Below are 13,378 nucleotides of genomic sequence, written 5' to 3' on the forward strand. Positions count from 1 at the left end.
TCCCTTTGTTGAAATGACTGGATGTGAATGTGAGAAGATAAAAACAAACAAACTCAAGGCTTCTTCTGCAGATCAAATGTCAGTATTTGACGTAGTGATGGTCACAGTGTGTGTGGAGGAATCAACCAGCCGTGGTTCAGAATAACGGGTGCCGACGTTCAGTATTTACACTCAAACCGACCCTTAAAGGACAGACAGGAAGGCTTCAGTCAGGTCACAATGTGTTTGTGTGAATCACAACAGAACAAAATACTGTTGAAAATACTTGGATGGCACTTAGCGAAATGTAGAGATTCAGGTAAAATGTCATTTAAATGTATCATCTCTGCATTTGTGTGTTTATTTTGACCATTAAGCAATGCATGTTACAGGAAGTATCAAGCTAAGGAAGAGATATGGAAGTTTTATCCCAGTAGGGGCTGCAAAAAAAAGTGATTGTCTGATCTAAGGGCCACAATATTATCAACATTCATGTCAGCATTTAAAATAATAATGACCAATACGAGTTTTAATACAGTAAAGAATAAAAGGCAGGTTTTAACTTGGTTTGGAGTCATTTTGTTTATTTTTGTGTCTTTTTTTGGTAATTTTGCATATTTTTCTGCCATTCTGTGTATTTTGATTAGTGTTTAGTGTGTTACTAGTCATTTTGTTGTCATTTTCTGTATTTCCGCGGTGGTTTTGTGTGTTTTTGGAATCATTTGGTGTATTGTTTTGTTCATTTCCTGTCAATTTGTGAACTTTGGTTAGTGTTTAGTCTGTTATTGGTAATTTTTGTAATCTTTTTATGTATTTTTGTTGATGTTTTGCACATTTTCTGCCATTCTGTGTATTTTCGTTAGTGTTTAGTTCGTTATTGGAAATTTTTGATATCTTTTTCTGTATTTTTGTTTGTTTTGCACATTTTTCTGCCATTCTGTGTATGTTCGTTAGTGATTAGTGTGTGAATAGTAATTTTTGTGTATTTTCGTTGTCATTTTGCGTATTTCTGCTGTAAATTTTTGAAGCCATCTTGTATGTTTTTGAAGTCATTTTGTTTATTTCTGTTGTTATTTTGTATTTTTTCTCTCATTTTCTGAATTTTTGTTAGTAATTTTGGAGTAATCTTGTGTATTTTTCTTGTACTTAAGTACATATTCTCTCTTTTGTGTGTTTTTAGTGTAAATTTGTGTTGTTTTTGGGTTTTATGACTCATTTTGTGTATTTTTAATGGTATTTTGTCTATTTTTCTGTATTTCTGTAGTTGTCTTGAGTCTTTTTGGAGTACATTTTGTGTATTTGTGCGTCTACTGTGGTAGTCGCAAGAATATGGGCTAAAGTGATGGTACTATAAAACCTGTTTTAATTTACATTTGACAGTTTGTGTGGTATTTTATTTTGAAAATAGGATTCTTAAATACAATAGAATTGCCTTTGACCATATTAGGCTAGATGGTGAAATTTCAAGTGTAAATATATCCCCAAAATATCAATATATTTACTACTCACTGCTTTTAAAATCTTTACACTGTGCCAGATCATTTTCAGTTCATTGTGTAGATTTTTGCTTGCACTGCATTGAAGTTACAAACACTTCCTGATCCACTGAAGCCACGCCCTCTCTGCCGTAAACAAAGTGACCCAGAGCCCGCTCCTGTCAGACGGCCATGCACTTCAAAAACTGTACAGATTACTGAATGGACCTCAGCACGAGTAAAAAAATAAATAAAGCCGACACTGAAGAAACTGCAGATGTGAGGGTTTCAAGTGAGCGACAGCAGCATTATGACCGTGTGTGTGTTTCTGTTATCTCATGCTCTATGGTCTGTCAGAGTTCAGTCGCTGGCAGGAAGTCCTAGTCCTCATAACGAAACAACTCCTTGGCATTGAAGAGTCGCTAGGATTCACTCACGAGTCCGAACTCCTCCGTTTGTCACCAACAGACCGTAGAAAAACAGTAGCGTCGTACATTATAAACACCCCAATGATAAAAACAAGAGGGGCGCTCCATTCAGTTGGTTGCATGTCTGGAAAAGTAAATCAAGCGCCCCTCGGAACAATGGAGTATGTCGGAGCACTGGGACAGCTAGCTAAAGTTAGCCTTGTTTGCTGGTGTCGTTAAAGTTTACAGATGCTGGAAAACCCCGATCAGCATTTAACTCAGGTCGTCTCTCTCTCTCTCTGAAAGTTTGTTTAGCTACGTGGGACAAATGGAGCTACGCTATGAAGACGTGAAAGGCGAGCGTGAAGGCAATAATCTCTGACTGCCGTCAGAAAGCGATTGAAGACACATATGGAATGATGAACATCGCAGTGTCCGACACACAAAAACATCTGCAGCCAGTGAACATTTGTATGAGCGTTAAACCTCATCTGTGACATGTTTTGCAACCATTTTCTGTAGGTTTGATGCTAACGGCTAATGCTAAGACTAATTTTTAGGGATTTCTCGCCATTTTAGGCTTAAATCTCTATTTGATATGCTGTTTTGTATATTTTTGTATTTTAGTTGTCCTTTTTGTGTATTTTGTCTGCAGTGATCTACGTTTTCTTAGATAACTTCATTTGGTTTGTTTTGATTTATTTTGTGTATTTTTGTTGTCATTTTGTGTTTTTGAAATTATCAATGTGTATTTTTGGTGTCATTTTGTCTATTTTTATGTGCATTTGTAGTCGTCTTGTGCGTTTTTAGAGTAAATTTGAGTATTTTAGTTGTCCTTTAGTGCATTTTTTCTTTAGTTTTCCACATTTTTTGGAGTCATTTGGTTTGTTTTTGATTCATTTTGTCTATTTTTGTGTGCATTTGTTGTTTTGTGTGTTTTTAGAGTCAATTTGTGTTTTTTAGTTGTCCTTTAGTGTAATTTTTCTGCAGTTCTCTAAATTTTTGGAGTCATTTTGTGTAGTTTTCTCTCATTTGGGATTTTTTATTAACTTATTTGAACTTAAATGTAACGTGTTTTCGAGGTCTCGCTCATGTAAATGTCACGTTTTGCTACTTTGCAATGGATATGCATGAGGAGAAAACACATTTAGCTGATAAATGACGGGGCATGCTCACCACCTGTGGAAGCCCTAAGGTTCAATCTGAAAGGACGTCATAGACTCATGCTTCTGCTGTGTGTGTGTGTGTGTGTGTGTGTGTGTGTGTGTGTGTGTGTGTGATCGCTGTCCTTTAGCTCTCTGTCCCATCACTGTTGGAGAGTCTTCGTTTTTATTTTTTTGGCCAGTCAGAAAGTGAAGTATTGCGCGTTAAGCTCCTCTTCTTCATTATATTTCACTTTTTCTGCTTCCACCCCTGGTGGTTCGGATAGTGTCACAGCATTGGTCTCAGGAAGGCTGAAGGAAGATGAAAGAAAGAAGGAAAGAAAGAAAGAAAGAAACATCAGCCTGAACAAAGGACAGGGTGACTGGGAGAACAGCAGTGAGTGAAACGTGCATCGGGACTGTGGGAGAACCAGTGTCACTGTGCAATAAGAAGAGAAAAACCACTAGGTGTGAAAACCAAAGGCCAACTTAGAAAAAAAAGAGATTAAAAATACTAGGCTTGGACATTCAATCTTCTATTAAAGGCAACATGCACACAGCAAAGCAGCGCTTCAAAATGATTCAAATCCTTTCATATACGTAGAAATAATGGCTTCAGTCAGTCCAAGTTACAGCTTAATGAAAGTCAGCGATTGGATTTATTGGTAAGTGTGGTAAAAATGTTTTATTTTTCCTAATTTTTTAAGAAATGAGGTTAGATTTAAAGCCACAAGGGGGATGATAACTAAAAATTTAAAAACTTTTTTAAATTGCAAGTGTGCATTAAAGAACTGTGACATTTCTGCTCTCTTCATGGATTGAAAGTTGTGCCAAAACATAAGTTGATGTTGATGTTGTGGCATTCTCGCGGTGAACATGATAAACCACACGTGTCAAACACATGGCCCAGGGGCCAAATCTGGCCCTTTGAGGCATCCAATTCGGCCCACAGGAGAAAGTAAAAATGACAGAGAAAACATGAATCATTGTGTAAATTAAACCTGCACAATATTTGAACTGATTCACTGTTTTCCCTGCGCTTACTGTATATCGCATGAGTGCAGTCATTTTTAATGTCAAATTATGATTTAATATTTCACTTAATTACATAGTCACAAAATCTAGGAAATTTAAAGTGAAGATCCTGTTTTGACTGACATCTGTCACTTATTGCTTGGATATTGTCTGGTTTTTTACACATTTTCTATTTAATGTATACGTGACTTGTTTTCCCACATATAATCTGTGGCCCACTTGAAATCAAACTGCTCCGTATTTGGTCCTTGAACTAAAAAGAGTTTGATACCCCTGCTTTAGTGCAACCAACGCTTTTAATCAAACCTGGACACTTTAAAAAGTAGACCTGTAGGTCTGTATGGGTATTTTCTAAGGAGTCCATGTTAGACCGTAAGTGTTCATGATTAAGATTCTGGGTTTTATCTCAGAGTTAAACACATTAAAATCAGCTTTCAGTTAGCTGGGATTAAAGCCTGAATATTTTTTTTTTTTTTTACTGCAGAATCTTTACTGAAGCTTTAGGAAAAATTGGCTGAAGAAACGTTTTTTTTTTTTTACGCACAACAAATGGGAACACTATTAAAAAAAGAACTAAAGCCCACAAATGTTTCCAACATAACTTTCCTGTTCAGACGGATTTGCACCGTCTTAGTACGTGACAGCAGATAGGAAGGATTTAAAGCCTATTTCTAAGATGATGGAGGCTGTTTCTAAACCAAATCGAGTCTAAAAGGAATAATAGCTTCATTATGAGGCGTATTGACCCAGATCTGATACAGCGAGACAGCAGCGTGTGATGAGATAAAAAGATCAATGTTGAGCTGGCAAATGCAAATTAAACTACAGGAAGCAGGAAACTATTGGTTGAGAAAACACGTCTGACCAACACCCACACAATAGTCAGTTTTTATAGAACACTAAGGCCATAGGCAAAACTGCTGAATTGTGTTGTGGTTAATTCGGCCAATCACGTCTCGCTTTCTGTGTCGGGAATGAGTCCACCCCAGAAGATAATGTATATTTGACTTGGTTTTTCAGGCCCCATTTACACAAGGATGTTTTCTAGTGAAAACGCAAACGTTTTGTTGGGTTTTGGTGGTCCATTTGCATGGCAACGGCGCTTTGGTGCTTTTAAAAAAATGAAGTGGAAGTGTATGAAAACGCTACTTGTTCGGGGAACCAACATTTTTTGTGTCACAGGCACGCTTGAGACGTATTTCATGCCTGCACCAGATTCTGACGACCGTCACAGAGCTGCACTCCTACTCAGAGCTAGTTGAACAAACCCAGGTTTGGGCTTAATTATAAAATGCATAATTGACTCGTCGTTTTACTGTGTGTGTGTGTGTCACATACTGTATGTAGAGAGCAGGTTGCTGAGCTGTGTGTGTTGCAGCAGTAAACCGGTACAGTTGTACGCAGAACGAGTGGCTATCAAATAAAGCTGAGTTATTAAAGAAACTTGCCTAAATGTTCACGCAGCGACGGGTTTCAACAGCAATGAGTTCAGACTTAAAGAGAGATCAGATTTATTCTGACAGACTTGGGTTAAGTCGGGTTTAACTTTGTAAGTCCGATTAAAGCTTATCACTTTTACTTGTGTTCGGCAGAAGTGTGTTAATTATTTTGGTTCATTGCAAAATCATCTCGCCATCTATTGGCCAGGGATGTAAACTACATCGTTTTCTATGTTTTACCCCAAGTCTCATGTAAAAAGAGATCGTTTTGAAAACGTTGCCGTGTGACTGCAGAACTTTTTAGAAACAAAAACGGAAACAGAAGCTAAACGTTGTCGTGTAAACAGGGCCTCAGATTGTATCTCAGAATTCTCTCTGCTACCCAGCGCCTGCGAGTGTGTGTGTGTGTGTGTGTGTGTGTGAGTGTGTGTGTGTCTGGAAGCACGAATAGCAGGCCTGCAGCTAAATTTGACTTGTGACTAACTTAGAAAAAACTACTCTGAGAAATAGAATTACACTTGTCATCTTTCCTCGAAACTGTTCAATCAAAAGATCCGGGAGGAAGGTAGACAGAAAAAAACCTCACATGATACTGAGCTTTGTAATACCACCACCTGATTGGATGTTTGAACACAACAAAATAAACAAGGAAGAGGTGAGTTGACAGCTAATTCAATTTCAGGGAAGGGAAGGCAAGTGTTTAAAGGCACGTCATATTGGTTCCACTAGAGGGTGCAGTGAATCAGGCAACATAAGCCAGGGCTTTGTTTTTGCATGGTGAACAGAGACTTTACTACAGGTTTTACAAACAGGCAAAGGGTCGGGAAGTGAGGTGCTGGACTGGGTGCAGACAGCAAACGTCTCCCATGGGCAGCAGCAGTAGCAACAACAAGCACCAACCAGTCAATCTCACCTCCTAACGTTGGGCTGGCCCTGTTGCTGCATCAGGGCATCCTGAGGATGAGGAGCATGAGGAGGAAGAGCGCGGTCCGGCATGGGCTGATGTACAGGAAGAGGAGAGGGAGGCGGAGTGGGAGGATGCTGAGGGAGGGGGTAAGGAGGGAGGGAGCCTAACAGAGGCGAGGCTTTCTTACGTCGGGGGAGGGACCTCTGGAGGAGGGAGTAAGGAGGTGCCAAGCGGCCGCTCGCTCCTACCTTGTCACCTCCTCCTCCTCCATGACTCAGGATGAATTGAAGAGCTGATTGGCTAGGAAAGCTGGAGGAGTGGTTCTCTGATTGGCTGCCTGTTTTTAACTATTGACAGAGAAAGGTGAAATGATGATGTCGGTGATGAGCATCAAACGGTTTTACACAATGTATAAAAAAATGCTTAACTTTAACATTTGATGAGTTTTTGGGGTTTGTTGTTTTTTCTACATTCTGCATAATGTATCTTTTTTAACTTTATACAAGGTTTGACATCATTATTTTCCATCAAACTCAATTGAATTTAAAAATGTTCCACAGCGTTTTTTTGTTTTTTTTCTAACTAAATACATTTACATGTTTTGACTGTCAACTGCCAGTCTTCGTCAGAGGCATCTACTGATCGCTTTGATGTTTCCTTTGATGTTTCTTTGACAGTCCAAGTTACAGATTAATGAAAGTCGGCGATTGGATTTACTGTGACATTGTGTGATTCTGTGTCAGTTATTTGAATAAATGAAACCTCAACATATCGTTCGAAAAAAAATGTTGCTGTAATTACTACGTGGAAGTCAAGGAAACATCAAAGCGATCAGCAAGCTTGGAAGTCAAAACATTTCAGGAGATCAAAGTTGATTTCCTGAGGAACAGTTTTCTGAATAAATGAATATATTACATATTATTAAAAAATAAGACTAAATATAGCAATAATGACTAACTAGAAAAAGTCCAATACAGTAAGCTAAACGCTGTGGCTGGGTTCACTCGGTTCTATAAATAAATAAAAAAGAAATGTGTAGTCTGGAACAGCTGATCAGCTCTCATATTAGGTCTGTTAAACACAGAACATCTGTGAGGTGTTCTTGCCTCCTTTACACTTAATTTAATCAGACTTCGACACGTGTAAAAAGGATAAAAAAGGATCTGTTTGTATCAGACTGATACAAAATAAGACGATACGAGTCCGTCTCAGGTTTGTGTCAGACAATGATGCACCGCCCTCATTCCACTGAGGATTCTTTACAACCCACCATCAGATCATAACAGTGAGGAGGAACACTGCTGCCAGTTTCTCATCATTTCCCTCCTCCTGAGATGATCAATAGCTTCCCGTGGCAGCAGTAAACAAAGCTACTAACTGTGCCAGGATGTAGGCAGCCACCGTGCGTCACCCTGGAAGATGAACCGTGTCGGCTTTACTGCCGCTTTACCAACGTGACGGATCGCGTCTGCCATCATCGCCCTTTATGGGGTCTTCGATACACTCTCACATAACCCATAAACTTTATTTTGGAAAATAAAATCTACTGTATGACTGAAGTTGTTTTTTTTTTAACTCATAAGTCACAAAGAAAAACCGCTCTCTTGGTAATATTATCATACTTTACACACTGATGAGATAATAGATAATTCAAAGTTTGCATATGACTGAGAGGGGTTATTGTTTAATTGCTGATTTTAATGTTCTTATTGATTTTTGAGCTGTTTGAATGCTTTCTGTTGCACCTTTTGATCACGTAAAGCACATACTGTAATTTATTGCATTTTATTTCGTCTTTTAAAAAAATTAAATTCATATTTGAGAACGTGAAAGTACAGAATAAAGTTGTCTAACATTGTGTGTTGTGTTTTATTTTTAAATATAATACATTACTTTTTTTTTTTAAATATTAAATATGTTTTTTTCAATTACTAAGGTTGAAAATCACTGATCTAGAGTTAAAATATTTTAAAAATGTAAACATTGCCAGATGCCTTTAAGAAACTAAGAATATTTTTTGGACAATTTGAGCCCATTTTATTACACAGTTTTTACACTACAACAAACTTGCCATATTTTAACCTGTTTTCATCACTTTTTCTTGCCATATTTTTGATCCTTTTAATGCATTTTTGCTACATTACTCCCATTTCTGCACTCCTCCATTAAATTCCAATGCCTTTTTTGCTCATTTTCTCCACTTTCAAAACATTTACGGCACTTATAAACCCTTCTTGCTAATGAACTCGGCTGGATTTCTGCCCAGTGAATTAAAGCTGACGGACACAGTTGAGCAGCAGCGCCATTAAAGTAAAAAGAAAGCTGCGAAAGGACTTGTGTGCAGATTAGAAAGCTCAGCTGGAGAGGAAACTATCACTGCGACTCCCTCCGTTTGAGCGAGTCCCAAACCAGTGTAGTGGACATGTGGTTTTGGGGTTTTGCTTTGTGACGCATAAGTTGAGAAAACTCAAACCGCTCCTTTGACAACTTGGTGAAGTGGCCTCACCTTGATGAGAGGGTTGATGACACCAACGTTGGCACTGGAGTTAAAGACCTTGTTGAAGCCTGTTTCCCTGTTGACCAACTCCAGCTGGTAGAACTTCTTATCATCCTGTGGAACAGAGAACCTCAGTTTGATCTCATCTCAGCTCAGACGCCAGTCCACACTGTGATGACTCACCACCAGTTTTTTGACCAGAGCTTCCCGTTCAGTGATCATTTCTCTGAGGTCGGCGATAAGATGCAGGTCCTCTGGTCGGCTTTCTCTGTTCCTCAGCTTCTCCTCGGTTCCCTCCAACCTGGACGTGAGCGTTGAAAAAAAAACAAAAACAAGGGAAGTTAAAAAGGCGACAGTGAAAGGTAATTGACTTTGTAATTGTAATTGCCATGAAAATGCTATAAAAATGATCAGTTATCTTACAGCTTAGTGTAGCTAACAATTATTAAAATATGTTTCATATCAGGAAGCCTAACGAGGTAAAAAAAAATGGATAGGAAAGATATTAGATGATAGATATTTGTTTTTAGTGTATTTTACAGCTAAGATGCTAACAGAAAGCTAACACAAGAGGAAAGTTATGGTTATTTATTTCAGGCTCTGTAATTGTGATTAATTGTATTTGAACATTAGTAATTGAGACTTTCGGAAGAAAAAAAAAATTGGAATTTAATTGGAATTGACAGGACATTTTTCAGTTACAATTACGTTTTCAATTACCAATGTTTGATTTCAACTCAATTATGATTAAAGTTTGTAAGATTTTTTCCAATTACAACCAAAAATAAAATTAAACGTAACGTCCCTCTTGTGTTAGCTTTCTGTTAGCATCCCTTATGATAACGGGTGGGTTTTGACCCATGTCTTATATCAGCTGCAAAATACACTAAAAAATATTATCCATCATCTAATTTCTTTTTATCTCTTGGTTACCCTATTACGCTTCCAAATCAATGAAAATATTCATATTAATGTTCTTGGTGTAGTCATCTTTTTCTTCAAATATTAAAATGGTATCAACAGTAAAAAAAAAACCATCATCACACGAGTATGTGGCCTTACAGTATTTGCAGGGCAGATATCTTATCTTTGAGGACCTCCTGGGCTTTGTTAAAGTCAGCCAGCATGATGTGCGTTTCTCTGTGGTGGGCGGCGTTCATCTCGCCCAGATCCCGCTCGTGTCTCTTTGTTAGGTCTTGTTCATGAGCTCTGCAAAGGGGGCGGATAGAAACCAATGGGGCCTTGTGAATAATGCACCATTAGGTCAACCAATGCATTCGCTCGAGTGCCGTTCAGGCAGGATCACAATTTACACTCCATCAACGCCATTAGAGGCTTTTACTGTGGCTAACTCGCAGACAGGCTGAGCTAAAGGACCGCGACTTTGACCCCATGTTGGGTTAATGATAGAGGACAACCAGGAGAAGATGCACAGCTGCAAAATCAACTCAGCGGGGCACAATGTGGAGCATATGGTACTTCACAGCTTCATAAATCGTGTATCCATGGCGACCGTTTCACTGCTGGAGCTTGGCTTTTAATGATCACGGAAATGACAGAATTCGCAAACTGAAACGGGAATAGCAATATTGTTATTATTTTCATTTCTGTGGAAATATCAATATGATGCAGAATATACCCTCACGAGTGTTTTGAAAAAAATATCACCAATTACATGCAATTTTCCCCCGTAAAGGGTGGGCAAATGTCAAAGTCAGCAGAAAATCTTGCGATCTACTGAAATGGAACACGGACTAAACCCTCACGACATGTTTTGGGACAAAATCACACATTTCCATGATATTTTTGCCGTATTGACATGTATAACAGGCATAACTGAATATAACACATGTAATATCAACATCAACATCTTATGTTCTTTACGTGTTCAGTAGAACAAGGATTCTCAACCTTGAGGTGAGGACTCCACTTTGGGTTGTGAAACATTGGGAGGGGGTTGCCAGATGCCTTCAAGAAACTAGGAATGTTTTTTGGACAATTTAAGCCCATTTTTACCCTTTTTCTGCAAACTAGTCATATTTTACCCTATTTTCATGACTTTTTATTGCCATATTTTTGCTCCTTTTAATGAATTTGTGCTACATTACTCCCATTTCTGCCACTTCATCAAATTTAAATGCCTTTTCTGCACATTTTTCTCCCTTTTTCAGCATTTAAAAACCCTTTCCAACACTTTTCCCACTGAATGTCGCATATGTTGATCCATTATTGTCACTTTTAACCTCTTTTCACCATATTTCATGGTTATTTATGTCAATTTAACACAATTTGTCATGTCCATTATTTGCCAGTTTAAACTACATGTTCCTACTTTTTAAATTAAATTACATCAGTAACTGTCCCCCGGTATCAGGCACCTTTATTTTGCACTGCAGTAAAAAACTAAATAAAGTAATCCGTGTGTGTGTGTTTGTTCCAAATGTGCTGTGTTATATACACATGGGGTTTGGCCAGTTCCTCCCCTTCTGACAACAGCGCTGGATTACTTCCTGCAAACTGGGTCACTGACTGCCGAGTCACACTTTCATCCTGAGAATCACTGCAGCAGTGAGTGTTGTTGTTTACTAGATAAGACGCTGCTCTACTCTGGACGTGTCTACCTTATCTGATGGTTCGCCTCGCTGCGAACCCGCAGCACCTCTTTGCCCTTCAGCTCCAGCTCTCGGGTCAGGGTGTCAATGGTCTCGTTCAGGGAGTGGATCTCGTGGTCGAGATCGGTGATGCGGTTGCTACGGCAACACACCTCAGTTTGCAGGTCTGACATACGAACCAGAAGCTCTTGCTCCTAAAGAAAAAAAATAGAAGTGTAGAGAAATGCATCAGGTATATGTCCTGTATGTTAAAACAAGATGCTATATAGATATAGCTGATATAGATGCAGATATAAATATAGATGGAGACTTATAGCACATTGAGTTGCTTTGTGTATAAATTGTGCTACACAAATATAGAGGGTTATAATTACAGATATAGTCTGTATCTATATTGATAGCCCTCTACAACTAGGTCTATATCATATAGATATATAGACATATAGATAGAGGGCTATAAATATAGTCTATATCTATATCCATAGCCATCTACAACTCTATGTCTATATCATATACTGTAGATATATAGACATATAAATAGAGATATATGTAGAGATATAGAGGGCTATAAATATAAACATAGAAATATATAGCGAGACTTAGATATAAATAAATAGATATAAAGAGAAATTTAGAGTCTGTATGATGGATTAGGGAAAGACAGAACATGTAAACTCCTCTGACAAAGCATTTTGTTCACTAAATGTCATAACTTTACTCGTCTCAACTAATGTAGTTTGAAAGCTACAGGCTAACCGCTAACAGTGGCTTTTATTTTGAAGCAAGAAACGCACTGAGTCGAGGAAGTAAAGCAGAGCTTGGACCTGCTGGTGGCAGTGCTCCATGGCCTTTTCCAGCTCCCGTTTAGCAGCCGTGTGTTCTTTAAGGTGAATCTGTTTGATGTGCTCTATGGCCGTGGCGTGGAGGTGGTTTAGCTCGGCGCGAAGAGAAGCTGCTCAACAGAGAACAGTGACATCGTCATCGTCATTCATGAATCCTCATCAACCACTGCATCGTGTCTATAAAGCTTTACCCAGCTTGGCTTTGCCCTCGTCCTCCAGCTCGAACCGCAGCGTCTGCAACTCTTGGTCCGACTGCTGACGGAGGATCTCTAAGGTTCTCCTGTGCGCCTCCTTCAGGGCGTGGACCTCCTCCCTCTGCTCCTGCTTCAGTCGCTCCTCGAGAGCCTAGAGGAGACCCGGGAAGGAGAAAGACAGAAAATGCAATGGAAATATGTGAATGAAAGAAACACAAAGTTCTTTGTTTTCTTCCTTTTTCTGAAAAGTAAAAGCATTGAATGGAGGTTTTTATATAAATTATAGCTTTCAGTCTCCATTTAGCTTCTGTCAGGGTGTATTATGGAACAAAAGCCAATAACGCGTCTCCTCACAGGCACGCGCCGTCCGTCGTTTAGCTCGTTCAAGCACGGAAAAAAACAATCTTTACAGGTTTCAGTCTGCAGAGTAATTATACGTGAGCTTCAACCGTAAGTAGCACAATGAATACACTTCTGTCGTCAGCAGCTGATTTTGAAAAGCACTTAACAAGACAAAGGAGGAAATCAAAGTGGATGCACCGCGTGAAACGGTGCATAACGAGGGAGATTTATTAGCTTTATGAATCCTCTATCTGCTCATCAATCAATGGATTATTCCATTAAACCTGATGACGAGAACACAATCCTGAACACTGTGATGATATCAAAAAAAGTTTATTCTTCAACATCCTCTAGGAAAAAAAGCATTCACTGTAAAGCATGGTGGTGGCAGCATCATGCTGTGAGGATGTTTTTCATCAGCAGGGACAGGGAGGCAGCTCAAATTTAACGGGAGGATGGATAAAGCCACAAACATTCTAGAGTCACATTTCAGCAGCACAATGACCC

At 38.9% G+C, this 13,378-nt stretch overlaps 1 protein-coding gene across 1 annotated transcript in view; it reads right to left on the bottom strand.

The window, feature by feature from the left end:
* Positions 1–6,386: 6,386 nt before the first annotated feature.
* The window catches only part of fam184aa (family with sequence similarity 184 member Aa), a 37,018-nt gene continuing 30,026 nt past the window's right edge, over positions 6,387–13,378 (bottom strand). The window contains exons 17-23 of the mRNA XM_028472558.1: positions 12,527–12,680; positions 12,288–12,445; positions 11,503–11,687; positions 9,944–10,090; positions 9,065–9,182; positions 8,891–8,995; positions 6,387–6,731 (exon numbers count right to left, since the gene is read on the bottom strand). Coding sequence (XP_028328359.1) covers positions 6,387–6,731; positions 8,891–8,995; positions 9,065–9,182; positions 9,944–10,090; positions 11,503–11,687; positions 12,288–12,445; positions 12,527–12,680 — 1,212 coding nt within the window. The remainder of the gene's footprint in view (positions 6,732–8,890; positions 8,996–9,064; positions 9,183–9,943; positions 10,091–11,502; positions 11,688–12,287; positions 12,446–12,526; positions 12,681–13,378) is intronic.

The sequence above is a fragment of the Gouania willdenowi genome, chromosome 2 (assembly GCF_900634775.1).
Source record: "Gouania willdenowi chromosome 2, fGouWil2.1, whole genome shotgun sequence".
In the NCBI taxonomy this organism is placed as follows: Eukaryota; Metazoa; Chordata; class Actinopteri; order Blenniiformes; family Gobiesocidae; genus Gouania; species Gouania willdenowi.